The sequence below is a fragment of the Pteropus alecto genome, unplaced genomic scaffold (assembly GCF_000325575.1).
Source record: "Pteropus alecto unplaced genomic scaffold, ASM32557v1 scaffold30, whole genome shotgun sequence".
Lineage (NCBI taxonomy): Eukaryota > Metazoa > Chordata > Mammalia > Chiroptera > Pteropodidae > Pteropus > Pteropus alecto.
Window position 1 is genome coordinate 1,568,896 of NW_006429782.1, and position 16,709 is coordinate 1,585,604.

The window sequence follows — 16,709 nt, forward strand, 5'->3', positions numbered from 1 at the left end:
AGCATCCGCGTGGACCCTCTGACACAGGCACAGGGAGCCCCCGCCTCTCCGTGTCACACAGCTGAGTTCACGGGAGCCCATTCGCAGCTCAGATCTGTCTCTCACACTTCAAACGCATTTCTCCTCTGGAGATTCTTAGTGTTGTTGTCTGAGGCCCCAATAGATATGAACTATAGTAAAAATCGTGAGTGATGGACACTCGTGTTGTTTTAATATGTAGAGAGTTTGCGTTTTAACCTGTCCGCTGGGCCACAAAGAGCAAAGAAACCGTGTCCCACTAACACTTTTTTTCCCCAGATGGGATGATCTCACTATTAGGAAATAATACATGTTCTCGTTACAAGGGTTATATTATAAACGTAATAATATAAACATCATTATATTTAATCAATATAAACCCTTCTATTTCATAGTAATCGTTATTATCCATCCTGTGTAATAGCCGCAAAATACAAAACCATTAAAAGATTTTTCCTTTTTATTTGCTTTCATATTTACTCAAAGCCTTGCAGTGAGTGCGCTCAGCCATTACAGGGCCGACGTGGGGCCTGGGAAGAAACCAGCTGCAGGGGGAGGCGAGGCCTGGGGCCGCAGAGGCCGCCTGGAGAATAGGCTGCTTTTTTTCTGCTCTATCAAATGCGCTGCCACCCCGGGAACGAACTTAACCTTTTTTCCTCCCGCGGGGGAACAAGCAACAGAACCGCCCCATCTCACGTTCCCACCAGCAAATTTCTGGTCCACTTCAATGCCCACCTGTGGGAACGTTTGAGCCCTTTCTTCTCCCAGCTGGAAGAGAGAAAACACCAAAGGTGTCACCTGCACTATGCTTTTATTTTATTTTATTTTATTTTATTTTATTTTATCTCATTTATTATTTTATTTATTTATTTTTGGGGCGGGGGGCGAGGCAACCCTTGGTTGACCTCGCAGATTGCACAGACCTTGTCAGCTTACAAGCCCTTATTTTTTTATTTTTTACGCCTACAGCACCTGGTCTTCCTAGGTGGTCTCCCATCCAAGTACTAACCAGGCCCGACCCTGCTTAGCTTCCGAGATCAGGCCAGATCGGGCTTGTTCAGGGTGGCATGGCCGTGGACTTGTGCTTTTTTTTTAATGGCCAAGACCAGCCAGGGGTTCCGGCACTCCCACTTTGCTGGAGTTGGGTCTCTCATTTTCAGATCCCATTGGTAACTCGTCCCGCTCACCACAGGCAGCAGCCCAGATGCTGGTTTTGACCACGCGTGCCACGGGAGCCAGCCAGACCAAACGCCGGTCGCAGCGCACCCCTTTGTCCCTCCTTTTCCCGAACAGTGCTCAGGCCATATTCCGCGAGGCAGGGTCGCAAAGCCCACTTCTTGCTCTACCTGTGCCTTGTAATGGGCAGCTCCAGATCGTGGCTGCAAAGAGCGCCCGTCTCCAGCCGCCTCAGGTTGTGGGTGAGGGTGTCTCTGGTCGCACAGGGTTGCCAGGTGTCTGCCTTCGCGAACAGCAGACGCCTGACCGACACGAATCGTTCCTACCCTGTGAGGTCGAAGCGGTTCTGTGCATCCCTGTGCATCACACAGGCGAGGAGTCCGTGCCCTGGGAAGGTCACGAAAGCGCCTGCCGCCCCCAACCGAGAGTGACATGGCCACGGGTCTGCACGCTCTTAGAATAAGCAGGGCATGGGCCTCGAGGAGGACTGTCATATTCACAGGCTTAGAAGTGAGAATCACCAGTTTGATAACAAATGGGCGAACGACTTCCCATCGGACCTGTGTGCTGTGCGAACAGCGGGCCCAGGGTCTGTGTGTACCTGTGACAGGAAGCCACAGACAAGGACCTGCAAGGTGCCAGCACAGTCCGACTTCCAGGCTTTGCCCCCGGCTCCATGTGACTCCCCGGTGCCACCATCCTTATCCACCTCTATTGACGTGGGGGGGGGGTGACCTTTCTTGAGCAGAACCGATGTGATCTTTTAGGAGTCGGTGACCTTCCAGGATGTGGCCGTGGGCTTCTCCCCGGAGGAGTGGGCTTTGCTGGATCATTCTCAGAGGAAGCTCTACCGAGAGGTGATGCTGGAGACCCGCCGGAACCTGGCCTCCGTGGGTAAGGCCTGCGTCACTCAGTCACACTTATTTAGCATCGCCTGTGTGCCAAGAGCTATGCCAGGAAGTGGGAGTTTCTTGATGGATAAGGAAGCCACAGTTCTGCCCACGTGGGGTTCCCAGTCTGCTGGTTTCTCCAATACAACGAAGAAGCTGATTTCTTCGGCACAGTAAGTCCTCACTTAACGTCATCGATAGGTTCTCGAACTATGGGAAAACGACACACAGCAAAACCTGTCTCATCACAGGCTGATGGATAGAAACAAGAGTTAAGTTCCTGCAGCATCTCCTCAACGTCATAACGGAAAGACGTTGGACGAAATGGTGTCCGCGAGGACCTGCCGTTTGAGAGAGCGGGAGCCGCTGCTGACGTACATGTCTTAGCTTAGGCGTAGGGAACGTCCCTGATTCCTCTTGGGTACAGAGTCAGGCGTTTGTACTTCTGCCCAGGCAAACAGCTAAATTAAGTATATTGTGTGTGCGTGGCACAAAATATACGACATAAAATTTGCCTGAACCATTTTTAAGTGCACAGTTCGGTGGCCTTCCGTACATTCACGTCATGCAACCATTCCCACCAGAACTTTCCATTTCCAGAACTTTCTCATTTTCCCAAACTGGAACTCTGTCCCCATGAAACACTCACTCCCCTCCCTCACCCCAGCCCCTGTCACCACCGTCTACTTCCTGTTTCTATGACTCTGACTCCTCCAGGGCCCTCTTATGAGTGGAATCACACAGTATTTGTCCTTTCGTGTCTGACTCATGACACTGAGCATGCTCGACTGCCACGCGCCAGCAGTGCCAGAATGTCCTTTCTATGGCAGAATGACATTCCTTCGTGTGGGACCTCATCGTGTTCTTCTAGCCATCTGTTGGTGGGCGCTTGGGTCGCTTCTACCTTTTGAGGCCCGTGAGCCCTGCAGCTGTGGACACAGTGTGCAAACACCTCTTCCAGTCCCTGCTTTTGATCCTTTTGGGTCTATACCCGGGAGCGGAATTGCTGAGTCATATAGTGACTTTCTAGCTTTTTGAGGAAACTCCAGACTATTTTCCACAGAAGCTGCCCCATCTCACGTTCCCACCGGCAAATTACGAGGGTTCCAATTTCTCCACATCCTTTCCAATACTTATTTTCTGTATTTTTTTTTCTCGTTTAAAAAGTCGTAGCCATCCTCCTAGGTGTGAGATGGTGTCTCATTGTGCTTTTCCCTCGTGACTAGTGATGGTGCACATCTTTTCATGAGCATGTTGGCCACTCATTTGTTTTTTGGGGGGAAACGTAAGATCCACCAATTTTTAATTAGGAAAATAAAATCTTTAGCTTGGTCGGTGTGCTCTTGTCCTTTCAGAAGCCTCGAAGGACCAACGTCCTGATACAGTTATCGAGGATGGTACATCTTCTCCAGCACAAAGCTCTCGAGACAGCAGCCTTTCCCTGTGGACAGGGTGTTCACTCTTTCAGCCAGCGGTGTCTTTCCACCTGGAGCAGGGAGCAGCCATGATGATGAGAGCGAAAGGAATTCCCCAAGCCTCCTGTCCAGGTGAGAACCAGGCAGATGTGAGCCATTGGGGTGGGGCAGCATCTTGGGGACAAAGTCAAAGATCTCTCCACAGAGGCCCTAATCGTATAAGGAGCAGGCCCAGGTCCTTGGTGGCACCTTCTCGGATGCCTTCAGTTCATCCTCCGGAAGCCTTCTCCTACCTGTCTTTGGGTGCAGAGAAGAAAGATGCTTCCCATATCCTTGAAGCCATTGTACCTGTGTTTCTCGTTATATCTTTCCTTCCTCCTTTCTTGATAATTCTCTCTCTGCCATTCTTATTCTTCCTTCTTCAAAGAGCAGTTCCTTCTACATTTACATTTCTCTGCTTTTCTTCGTCGTCAAATTTTTTACTCTGCGTCCTTTCCTCAGCGCACCGGCTTACCGATCCGTCTCATTTTCTCATCCTCCATGTTCAAACTCGGTAATTGAACATGAATCCACATGTGCCTTTTATCCGTGTGAAGTACTTCTGTCCCACCGTTCTTAAGTTAGAAATTTTATTCGTTTCTTTTCCTCCCTCAATTTATTTCAGATCGGGAGACTAGACTGGAAATCCAAGGGTCAGTTTACAAGGAGGTGGTTTTGGAGGAAGAACCACTTGGTGGTACCAAGCTTCCCAGAGAAGACTGGGGACGTGGGCAACGTAAAGAGAAACATGAAGATTCCCAGAGGCTTTTGAGTCAGATGGCGTACCTCCAAGGAAAGGCATTTGCTCACGAGAAGGCTACTGCCTGGCATGAATTTGGGAAAAACTGTATTCCGAGCTCAGGCCTTGTTTCCTCGCAGGGAAATTGTGCTATGGGAAAACACTTCTATGACTGTGACCTAGATGTTGAGAGTTTGGTCGCTAATCCATTCTTAAACCACCGTCAGGTGGGACATATAGACCAGAGACCCAGGGAAAGCAGCGAATGTGCAGAAGACCTCAGCCAAAATAGTTCCCTAATTCAAAGCAGAATAACTCAATCTTCTGCATATGCAGACAGCGGGAGGTCGTTTAATCGCAACATGGCTCTTATGATACACAACAAAATTGACACATTGGAGAAACCCTATGAATGTCCCCAGTGTGGGAAAGTGTTTAACCGGAGGCATTCCCTGAGCGAGCATCGGAGAACTCACACAGGAGACAGGCCATACGAATGCAGGGACTGTGGGAGGGCCTTCACTCACAGCTCAACCCTCACTCGGCATCTGAGAACTCATACTGGGGAAAAGCCCTACGCATGTGGAGAGTGTGGGAAAGCCTTCAACAGGATTTCGTCTCTTACCCAACATCAGAGGATTCACACAGGGGAAAAGCCCTATAAATGCAAAGACTGTGGGAAATCCTTCTGCCAGAGCTCTTACCTGATCCTGCACCAGCGAACACATACTGGCGAGAAGCCCTATGAATGCGACGAGTGTGGGAAGGCCTTCAGCGACCGCTCGTCACTTAACCAGCACGAGCGAACTCACACTGGCGAGAACCCCTATGAATGTGATCGGTGTGGACGAGCCTTCAGCCAGAGGTCCTCCCTGGTTAGGCACGAGAGAACGCACACTGGGGAGAAACCGTACGGCTGTCGCGAGTGTGGGAAAGCCTTCAGCCAGACTTCCTCCCTCATCGCACACCAGAAAACTCACACTGGTCCAAAAACCTATAAAATCGTTGACTGTGGGAAAGCTTTCTATCAGAGCAGCCACTTCATTGCATTTTAGAGCTTGCTTGCTGTCCTGGCAAGTACTCTCAGCACTCTACCAAATAAGAGTGGTTAGACAGTGCTCCGCTGACATCCTACTTGAAGCAGGTTTATGCCACATTCTTGAAGAAAGCACTGAAGCGCAGATCTGAGAAGGGGCCTTTTAATGGGGCAAGTTGTCCAGTGAGCTCCAGCCTCTTAGAAAAGATGGGTAGATGGGACCACTGACATCGAATGGGATTTTGCTAAGAGTGATCTCCTTAATTGAGTTGTCGAATCAAAAGATATTCTTTCAACGTTTTGTTTCAGGTGTCAGTATTTTCTTTTCGATCATCTATCTCAATATTTTACTTAGAGCGTGCTCAGTTTTTCAGTCTCGATCGCTCCTTTCCCTGTAACAAGTATTTACAGGGAACCTGGACTGTCTGTGGTGCCATGTGGCTGTGGACAAGACAGACATATATGCTAGTGTTGAGGAAACAGCATGGCTTCATGGACATGTGATCTGTGTGGTCACCAAGACTCTGCTCTCCGAAAGGTCCTGTCATTGTTTTAATACTCTGCTGTATCCGTTTCAATATTATTAATAATTTTGAACAAACGGTCTCCCCTATATTTTCATTTTGCAGCAAGCTTTGCACGTTATGTAGCCAGACCCATGATGGAGTGAGGGGCAGGGACAGATGTTAAACAAGTAACCAAATACTTTAAATCTTTACCAATTTTGGTAGATCCTTTGGAGCACAGCAACGGGATGCTAGTGTAAGAGATAGAGAGGCACCAACATAAGATAGGGCCTTTCCGAGGGTCTAAATTTAAGTTGAGATGCGAGTCATTGGAGCACTTGAGATGAAGAATTTCACCAGAGGAGAGCTTCACTTTAGCTCTGTTTTTACATGTGGTTTCATGAGTATCCAAAGAAATATTTACCACTTTGTTTTGATTTCTCTGACTCAAAAGTATTTTGAGAGAGAATATATTTTTCAAACTTCCGGGTGTTTAAATATCCATTCCCTGCTCCATGGAAAACAAATTGTTTTTCTCCTTACACTGGCTCGCTCCTCCCATACTGTGTTGGATGAGAGCGTTGAGAATAGATTTTCTTGATTCGTTCCTGGTCTTAGGGCAGCATTCGATCGTTCGCCACAGAGTGTGACGTTAACTGTATTATCTTCACATATGCCTTTCATCCTTACTCTTTCATTAAATTTCTGTCTTTGTTACACTGTGGTCTGAGAACATGTCTACTCTGTGAGTCTTTGAAATTTATGGAGGTTTACTATGTGATTGAGTTTTAGAAGCATTTCCTGGATCTTGAGAAGCAGTTGCATTCTCTGCTTTTATGGTTAGGGATCTGGCTTGTCTGGTACTTCAATCTTATTAATCAGTGGCTCTCAGATTTCATGTCAGGAGGTTCAGATTTAATAAGCAAGAGCTGGAGTCCAGTAATATGCATTTTTAACACACACACCAGGTGATTTCACCAATGCTCCTTCTAGTTTAATGACAAAGTGAGAAACATCGCTTGCCTTTACTTGTCCTTGGGTTGCTGATTCAAAGATAATTAGCTCAAGAGAATTAAGTTATGGTTTCCTATTGCTATTGTGTTTAATTTTCCTCAGTATTTTCTGTTATTTTACTTCTTTTTTTGTTATTTTTATTTTTTTTTTAAATTTTGTTTTGTTTTTGTTTTATTTGGGGTAAATGATTTATGATAGGTCTTCATTATGAATTACACACTTTATCATTTTGAAGTGATCTCTTTGCTTTAATTAATAGCTCCGACTCTGCTTTTCAAACAAAATCTGTTTATTTTTGGTATAATTTTTCACCTCCTTTGAATTTCAACTTCTTAAATCCAATGTATTTCTGATTTTTAACACATAGATGAATTTCATTTAGGATCCTTTTCTTTTTAATAGATACATTTATGCCAATTATTGCTGCAATAAATATTGGCTTTAATTCTGATAACATACTTGATACCATTTTTCTTACTTTTGAAGTTTCTTTCCTTATTTTTTACTCTATCGTCTGTATTGAGGGAGTGTATTTCTTTTCTGATAATTTGGAGTGCCTATTTCCTGCTTTTAATTATTCTTTTACATTAAAAAATTTCAATTGCAGTTGACATTCAATATTATTTTATATCAATTTCAAGTGTACAGCATAGTAGTTAGACATATGATTTATGAAGTGGTCCTCTCGATTAGCCTTGTACTCACCTGGCACCATACAGTTGTTACAATTATGTTGACTACATTCCTTATGCTGTACTTCCTGCTTTAATTTCTTTTGGCATTTTTTAAAATTACATTAAACATTATATTAAACTATTGTGACATCAACATTGAGCAGGTTTTGAAGGATGAAAGAGTCAAAGTACAGAGTATGTATAGGATAACGACGTATTTATGAACTCTGAATATAGGGACAATAATGTTCTATATGGTTTATGGTTCCATATGTATGGCATGGCAATAATAAACTTCAGATTTGTGGTTGTGGTGGCCGCTGGGAGGAGGTGGAGGGGCCTAGGTTCCCAGAGGTGATACACAGACCATTTCAACTCTGTAATGTTTTCATTCTTTCAAGACATCTGACAGAGTATGGTGAACTGATAGGCTTTACTAGAGCTTAGCAGTAGATAGACAAATATTCGAAATGTTACTCCCGCGTCGGTGGGATAATGGTGAACATAGCTGCCTTCCAAAATGTTATTCCCTGTACATTTTGTATGATTGAAATGTTTCATAATAGTTTAAAAGTGCCCCCCACCTTTGCTCCGTTGTGGTGACCGTTAGTATATGCCTTCATGAGGAATGCAAAAATCAACTCTCCTAGTGTTTTGCAAATGGATACTTTTGGTTTGGGACAAAATTTTTAGTCATACATCATCATCTAAAAAGTGCTCTGTTTCAGGCACAAAGATGCAAAGATTTTATTCCCTGGAAAACCATCAGATTGCTCCGAGACCCACTGCAGTAGGAGCAGTTGTGTTGAAGGAGCACATGGAACGTTCACAGTTGTCCCACGGAAGATGCAACCGGGCGGGATAGGAGTTATCCGTGCCACTTATTAAGTTACTGTACGATTCAGACCCACCGTACGAATTTCCTGTTATCACTGTAACAAGTTACCACACATTTAGTGAATGAAAACAACCAATTTATTATGATAGTTCTGGAGGTCAGAACCTAAAATCCAGGAGGGGCAGGGCCAGGCCTTCCCGAGGCTCCAGGGAGAACCGTCTCCGGCCTTTTCCAGCTTCTAGAGGAGCCGTGTCCCTGGCTCGTGGCCCCTTCTCCCTTGTCACAGCCAGCAGCACGGCCTTGTCCATCTCTTTGACTCTGAGCCTCCTGCTTCACTCGCATGAGGACCCTGTGAGGATACTGGGTCCCCCAGGAATTCAGGATCATCCCCATATCGGGCCTTGACCCAATCCCATCTGCAAAGTCCCTGTGCCATGAAAGGTGACACAGTCACAGGTTCCAGAGGTTAGGATGTGAGCACCTTGAGGGGACTGGTATTCTGCTGGCCACACTCACCCTTTCATAGTTTGCTTTGCAACGTGGGGTGGAAATGCTGTGAGACACGTTTCTGCGTTGCCAGTGGCTTCCCAGGTGGCTCTGCTAATGGGAGAGTTGGGGCGAGGATGGAAGGCTGGAGGAGGGAGCGGGGTTTGTTCCGTCCTGGCCTCCCACTCCCTGCGTGTTTGAGACTGGCTTTATTTTCTCTGTTCATGAGTGACATCCCAGCGTGGCCTAAGCATCTTGAATCACTTCTTTCCCTTCTTCTGGCGATGAATGTTCCGTCAAAAATTCAGAGACCAGCCTCATTTTGACCTTAATAAATGAAATGACATGTTCTTTACCAGTCATGCTCCTGGGATAGCTCTCTAGAGGAACACTTGCGGCCAGCAGACGGCGGGTGCTACAGGTTCGTGCCCGGACGTGTGAGGGCCGACTCTATAAACTCCATGCTGACTTTTTGAAGCTTGGCATTCATTCTTAATTCATATGCAAACGAATTGCATATAACCATATTTTATTTTGTAATAGTTTATTTTTAACTCGAAGCTGTTTTATGCGTTAATCCTCCAAACAGCAATTTTTACGAATTCATATAAAACCTTTCTGGAAACCCTAAAACTGACTTTAAAAAATTCTGTCAGTAAATAAAATGACAAGTGATATCAAAGTTTGGATGTCCACTTAATCTTAAACGAGAGGACGTTTTCTAAAAGGAGCAGCATGCTAAATTAGACCCCATCCATTAAGTGTGTTGAGTTTTCAGGTCTATCCCAAATTTATATAAGCTTTCTTGTTGTTTTATATCAGTTAAAGCAGGAATTCAGTTGCCTTAGAGATATCATAGCCCTGTAAAAAAGTAAAACCTTTTTTATATTGTAGTGAAATACACATAAGATAGTTTGCCATCTTAATCATTTTTAAGTGTACAGTTAAGTGGTATTAGGTACAGTTTGAGATATCAGAGACTTTTCATTTTCAGAATCCTCCGGGGACAGACTAAAAACCTGACCCGATAGATTGCCTTGCTGTGTAATGCCCACTGAGAATTCTAGTAGCTCACGAGTGAAGCTGAGCTGGGAGCAGTCCCGCGCAGGCGGGGCGAAGGGCCGACTTCCTGCAGAGGCCAAGGGGCTGCTGACTTCAAGCCCTAGGATCAACGGGATGGAGGGCAGACCTCCCGGTCGCAAAGGTCTCACGTCGGAACCGAGGCGGACCCTGCCATGCACCTGGAGACATCACTGGCGAGTGTCTGTGTTCTTAAACGAAGAGCACAGATCAACCGTGACTTCGTTCCGGGCTGACCCCTGACCCCGGAGGTCACGAGACCCTCCTGTCCGGCCCGGCAGGGCACGGAGGGCGCTCTGCGGTGAAACTGAGCCAGGATTTCCCGGTCCAGGGGAGGACGCGGGCGGGGATGCTGAGCTGCAGACATACGTCCTTCTGCTCGGCTAGGGCGGGCTCTGCTTGGAGCCAATGTTCTGGGCGGGGTCAGCCCCGAGTGTCCCGACAGCCTGTCATTCAGGATGCATGGGGCGGGGCTCGGCAGAACTGTCCAATCAAGGAGGCGGGGGCAGAGCGTGGGGAACAATCATGATCGTTGTCCAATCAGGGGTGCCAGGGGCGGGTCTCGGGAAACCGTCCAGTCAGGTGCCCCCGGACGTGGGAGAGCCCGAAACACCGTCCAATCAAGATGCCGGAGTTCCGAGCACTGTCCAATCAGAGGTCCCGTGGATGGGCGTGAGCGCTGACGTCGCTCTCTGAGGCCACGGCGTTTGTGCGCACCTGCCCCGCGCAGCCCCAGGTGTTGCGTTTTGGTCCGAGGCCGCGGGGACTCCGGCGAGAACCCGGAGCGGGGCCGCGAGATGGTGAGTACGCGGGATCGGAGCCGGGACCGGGAGAGGCCGGTTCGAGCTGAACAGAACCGGCCGAAGGAGGCTGGGGGCCGGGTCTCCCATGTTCCCCAGGTCCCCACCCCAGTGTCCGCCGCGAGCCGCGGGGTGGGCTCCCGCGCCGGGTTCGGGGTCTAAGGACGGCCCGGGTGATCCGGCCGCGCACAGCGGCACCCGCCTGGGATCGGGGGTCGGGAGATGCCAGCCCCTGGTCGGCTCCTCCCAGCTCACAGGCTGCGGGGGGCGGGGGCAGCGGGAAGACCTGCACGGGGCCCGGGCTGGAGGGATCGGTGCCCGGTCCCTAACTGAGCCCGACCCCTGTTCTCCTTCCCCGGAGGGACACAGTTGTCAGCTGACCGGACGCTGGTTTTGAGGAGAAAAGACAGGAGGGATTCGAGCCCCCCGAAGGGAGAGAAACGAACCCAGAGGACAGGGAAAGCCCACCCGGTGAGCTGGGGCAGCCGCCTGCATAGCCACACGCACTGGAGACTCGCAGCGGGACATCAGCCGGTGTCCTTTGTTCAGCGATCTCGGCAGTGAGCAGTGGGGGAGGGGAAAGCCCACGTGGTAGGATGGCTGCACTTGACCCTTGAGTCGTCTAGGTGTTCCAGTTGGGCACTGCCCCTCCCTGGGTTTGTCACCTCGAAAAGATGTGTTCACTTATTCGACCCTTAGTTTTTCAGCAAATATAAAATACTTTTAATTAATAGAGCAGGAAAGAGCAAATACTTCCTAAGGGGTGTATATTTCGGGAAAAAAAGATGAATTTCATTCCATTTGTTCAAACTTTTTAAATCCCGTCCTGTGTGTAGTAATTTCTCGGGTCTGTTCCTTTGAGTGATAAATGGAATTCTGGGGCTGACACTTGAAAGCCCTGTTGGGGGAGAAAAACGTCAGAGAAACAGAAAAATCTCCCTTCCAACACGGCAGCAGAGAAATGAAGTGTGGGAGGTAAACTGGTGAATTATAAAGATTTTCCAGACGACCAGTTCTTTTCCCTGGTGTGGCGGAGAGCTTGTGACAGTAGGTAAACTGTTGTTTGCTGTTTTCTGTGATACACTTTGCTTTAATCCACAATAGATTGATTATTGTCCACGGGAGAGGCAGAAATATGAGCATCTTTGTTATTTAGATAACAGTTTGTCACTGTCTCATATATCGAAGTGTTTGTCATTTGTGCCACTGCTCTGCACTGGCTGCCCTGTCTGCCCTGTGGCGAATCACAGACAAGGGAGCTTCAGGAGTTGTCCCTTTCGGTGGCTCTAGCTGCCTGTTCCAGCTGCTGGTTCCTCTGCTAATTTTATCACGTCAGGGTTGTGTGGCTTTAAAATCTTTGTTGTGTGTGATGGGCAGGCCCCCACCTTGTTCTTTTGGCTGGTTTTGGAATTCATTCTTCCCGTAAGGTTTGTAAAATTAGTATTTGTCAAGTCCTAAAAAACAAAAAATCTGGTTTGCAGATCTAGTGGGATTTGATGAAGACTTTAGGTCCCTCGTGGGAGGCTTGCATCTTGGTGACACTGAGCTCTCCTTTTCAAGAACATGTGCCATCTTTCCATTTATTTCATTTTATTTTGTTATCCGTAATGCTTAAAATTTTTTCCATTTGGTTCGTTTTTGTAGCCTTTGTTAGACTTGTTTAGTAGTAAAGAAATTTGGTCTTCACCATAGTATGTGTTATCTTTTAAAAATGAATTTTCCAACTTGCTGTTGCTATCAGTTACAAAGCCGATGAAATGTACTTTTATATTGAATCATTATCCTAGGTTCTTGCCCAAAATCTTACTCCGCGATTATCTTTCTGTTCTGTTGGTGTCCTGCACATACGACTGTCAGAGTTAGGCACAAGGATGAGTTTGGTTCCTAGTTCTTGTTCTTGCATGTGTTCTGCTGGTTTTGGATCGGTTCTCCAGGATACCATTGACTAGGAGGGAGGTGCTGAGCGCACATGATCTTTACCTAATCGTTCTGGAGAAAACAGCATCACACCATTTATATGTCCCTTGTTCTGTTTTGAACATTCCGTTGTCACTTTATCGGGTTATGCACATTCCATCTCTGCCCCAATGGTAAGGTGATTGACTGTTGAATATTATCAAATCGTTTTCAGCAACAACGAAGATGACCACGGGTGAAACATATGAGTTGATTTTAGAGTTTTTTATTGTCTGTTATAACATCAGAGTAGGAAAATGCACATGACAGATGTATAGTCGACAGAAAATTCAAAAGTAATCTGCAAAATGAAATTGAGCCTCTCAATGTACAACAGGCTTTCATACTACACTTGAGATGAACCCCTCTCACTCTAATACGTGTAACCAATGTGTTGAATTATATAGACATATGTATATACATTTATAGTTGCATGTAGTTATGCATATATGTATATTATATACATATACAATGCACATTGTATCTGTACATATTTATTTTTAAGCAATTTAGGTATCAATTTGCGATGTTATCTCCAAGGGTTATGTTACCATTCTCCTTTGCTCTGCTTTGCCGCCAGTGGTTCGCATATATCTATAGCGATGCTAATATATCGACATAGAAACACACACGCACACACATACACGTGTAAAGATTTATATCTCCCTTCTAATCCCCTCGCTGTGCCACATTTTCCTTAATGCTCACTTACTGTTTTCCTTTAAAAGAACTTAAGATCCACGTGCTTCAGAACTTTCGTTCGGTGTCATAGCCCTAGCGCCTACAAGTACGAGGACCCTTGTCCTCGTAACCTAAATCAGTGTCACTAAGTGAAAGAGCCAGAGGTAAGGTCTTCAGACAGAGCAGCCTCGCACGGGACCCGGGGCTCTGCAGGGAGGGAGTGTGGATGTGGGCGCGGAATAGCCGCTTCTGCTGGTTCTTCTCTGTGGTGCCGGGTGATGTCCAGCTACCGTCCTGTCACACTGGGAAAACGGTCAGAATGGCAAACCGCTGGAGGGCGTACGGGAAGGTCACGCGGGGCATGGGAGTTTGCCCGAGGTCCTTGGGACTGCCCTGCTTTCTCTGCTGTGAGCCAGTTCGAGGACTGTGTGTTTTGCAGTTTTCGCTCAGATACACGAGCTAATGTGTGTTATATGCAGAAAACTGCGATGAGTTTTTCGCATATAGTGAAAAAATGAATGTCATGAAGCGTTAACGTTATTCGATGGTTTCCAGCCGGCCGTGTTGGGAGTCCCTGTCTTGGCCCGTTCTGGCTGTCGGACAAAATACCATAGACTGCGTGGCTTAGAAATAGTCGATGTTTCTTTCTCACGGTTGTGGATGCTGGAAGCCCAAGATCAGGGTGCTGGAAGATTTGGTGTCTGGTGAGGGCTGGCGTCCCGGCCGCTAGCTGGCTTCGCGTGGCAGATGGGGCAAGGGGACTCTCCGGGCTCCATGTCACAAGGGCGCTCATCCCATCCATGGGACTCTGCCCTCATGACCTCATCACCTCCCGAAGGCTCCACCTCCACGTCCTATCATATTGGGAATTGTACATTTTGGGGGCCCAAACCTTCAGTCTACAGCGGTCCCCAAAGACCACTCCCAGGTTCAGAGACTGATGAAGACCCCCAGGACTCACTGCCGGGACGTGTCGTGGTGCGGGGACAAAGCTGGGTCAGCCCAGGGGCAGTGCCTGGGGCCAAGCCCTGAGGAGACCAGGCACAGGGTCCCTTCCGGTGACACCACACAGCAGCCGGCTACAGCACGTGTGAAGTGCCTGCCCGGGAAGCTAATGAGAAACTCAGTCACAGAGTTTTGTTGGGGGCTGGTGACGTAGGCACTTCCTGCCTGGCCTGAGCGAAGACGTCAGCCCCCTGGAGGGAAGCAGGTCTTGGGCCGAAGCCCTGTTTGCAGAAAGAGCTGAGGGATTGCTCCCATCGGGTGGTGGGAACTCCCCACGTCCAAGTTCCCCAACTTCGGCCAAGGGCCTGCCTTGCGAGCAGGACTCTAAGGATGAGGGCTGTTGGGCCTGCTGGCCGCCACTTCCGCACAGTCTGTCCCCCTGGCTCTCAGCCAGGATGTCGTCACGGCAGGATGAGCAGCAGGACCCTGTGCAGGAGGCTGGGAGCCAGCTGCAGTGTCGCTTGTGCCTCTGCAGGGAGGGGTGCTGGACTTAGCCAGTGCACAGACATCCCGCCCACCCAAAGGTCTTAGAAAGCCAGTAAAGCGGAGTGGGGTTGGGGCGGGGGGGGTCGGGTTCTTCCTCAAATTTCTGTATTCTTGATTTTCTTTCCATTCTCTCTCTCTGTCTCTCTGTCTCTCTGTCTCTCTGTCTCTCTGTCTCTCTCTCTCTCTCTCTCTCTCTCTTTCTTTCTCTCTCTCTTAACGTGGCCTCAGTTCCCACTCAGCATACCTCTGGCCAGTCAATTGAAGCTGACCTGAGTGTCTGCCATGGATAAGACAGCGAGTGCCCTGATTGGTCACACATCTGAGACGTATAGTCCTAGAGGGCACACTCGGCCCCCCTTAACGCAGAGTTGACAGTTATCTGCCCCCGCCCCCCAGAAGGACCATTAGCCAGGCAGCGAGGTCTACAGGGCCCTGCAGTGGCTTCAGCTCTCAGTGCAGACCTAATAATTCAGTCGGGTCCACATCACTCCACAGGGCCTGCCCAAGGCGCTCAGTTTCAGACAGGTCTTTTTGTCCACCTCACCAGTGCGGGGGACACCTGCAGGTGATCTTCCTGGAAGGGAATAGCTGTGAGATGAGCAGCTGGTTTTCAGATGGTCCCATCGGAGCACAAGGCCTTCGTCATGGGCAACCGAAGAGACCCCGCTGGACCCGCCGGCATCCGCGGGGCTTTCGGTTTGGGGCTCCCCAGAGAGTTGTTCCACACCTGCCACATTCCCAGTTGTCCTGTTTGTAGAGTTCACACCTGCTTTCCGGCTGCCACAGCGCTCCCCGAGGCTGAAACAGCCCATCGTGGGCTCCGTCGGGTTTCAGCTCACGGTCAAGTCTGAGAAGTACAAACACAAGCTGCGTGAATTCAGAATCCGCCAAGTGCTAGGGCCTTTTCCCCGCAGCGGCAGAGACAGCGCAGGGGCAGACGGCGGTGTCCGTCCCAAGTGCAAGTAGCTAGTAGGACTGCCCTAAACCCTTTTGTCTTGTCCATCTGAGAGTCCAAATTGACACACTGCCAGACAGGCGTCGGCCTCTACAGGACATCAGAAATAGGTCTTTCTCAGAGCTCTGTACGAACTGGAAACTTCTGCCTACGATTCCAGAAGGCCACCTCCCGTTTGGATCACCTGTCTTTTCTTTTTGGTTTTTTGTCCTTTTGCACCTCCAGAGGTAAAAGTCAGAGTAAAAAGTCATCAGTTAGGGACCTAATCTTGTTTCTAATAATTAGAGTTTAAATTAGGACCCATGCGCCGGTGGCAGAAGGCAAGGAGCTTGTGTCTCACCGACCCTCGCTCACCTTCGTGCAGCGTGGGGTGTACCCACTAGCATCGATAAAGTATGACGATCTGCTGTCCGCATCAGTTTTTGTCACACGTGCAGATGCGGTAGACACAAAGCAAAGTCGTTTTAAATGAAAATCTCCCTCTTTTTTCTCATCGCAAATTCACTCAAGACACCGTTAGTTTCCTCAGGCTCCCGTAACTTACTGCCGATCCGTGGGGCCTTAAACATTGTTCTGTCACAGTTCTGGAGGCCAGAAGTCTGAAATCGTGGCGTCGGCGATTCCTTGTCCGTCACAGCCTCTGGTGGCCCCGGGTGGTCCTCGCACGAGGCAGCACAGTTCCTGTCTCTGCGTCCATCTTCACGTGGCCGTCATCCCTGCATGTCCGTCTTAACAAGGCGTTTTGCCTTCTTATAAGGGCGCCAGTCATTTTGGAATCGGGCCCATTGTAATGGCTTCATCGTAACTTGATGACACCTGCAGAGATCATATTTCCAAGTGATGTCGCGTTCAGAGGTGCCAGGGTTAGGACTTCCACCCGTCTCTCTCAGGTGGATTAAGCATTTCCCAGGATGG

The 16,709-nt window shown here is 48.4% G+C and overlaps 2 protein-coding genes and 1 pseudogene across 3 annotated transcripts in view; 2 read left to right on the forward strand and 1 right to left on the reverse strand.

Moving 5' to 3' along the window:
* ZNF554 (zinc finger protein 554) overlaps positions 1-6,549 on the forward strand; it is an 11,930-nt gene extending 5,381 nt beyond the window's left edge. For both annotated transcript variants that reach the window (XM_025043181.1, XM_006904197.3), the window contains 3 exons: positions 1,962-2,088; positions 3,440-3,631; positions 4,164-6,549. In XM_025043181.1, the coding sequence (XP_024898949.1) occupies positions 1,962-2,088; positions 3,440-3,631; positions 4,164-5,332 (1,488 nt within the window). In that variant the 3' untranslated portion in view covers positions 5,333-6,549. The remainder of the gene's footprint in view (positions 1-1,961; positions 2,089-3,439; positions 3,632-4,163) is intronic.
* Positions 979-1,097, reverse strand: LOC112475982 (annotated as a pseudogene).
* A 4,030-nt stretch (positions 6,550-10,579) lies between the features above and the next one.
* The window catches only part of LOC102887038 (zinc finger protein 555), an 11,516-nt gene continuing 5,386 nt past the window's right edge, over positions 10,580-16,709 (forward strand). Inside the window, 2 exon segments of the mRNA XM_015585883.2 lie at positions 10,580-10,711; positions 11,081-11,182. Coding sequence (XP_015441369.2) covers positions 10,709-10,711; positions 11,081-11,182 — 105 coding nt within the window. The 5' untranslated portion in view covers positions 10,580-10,708.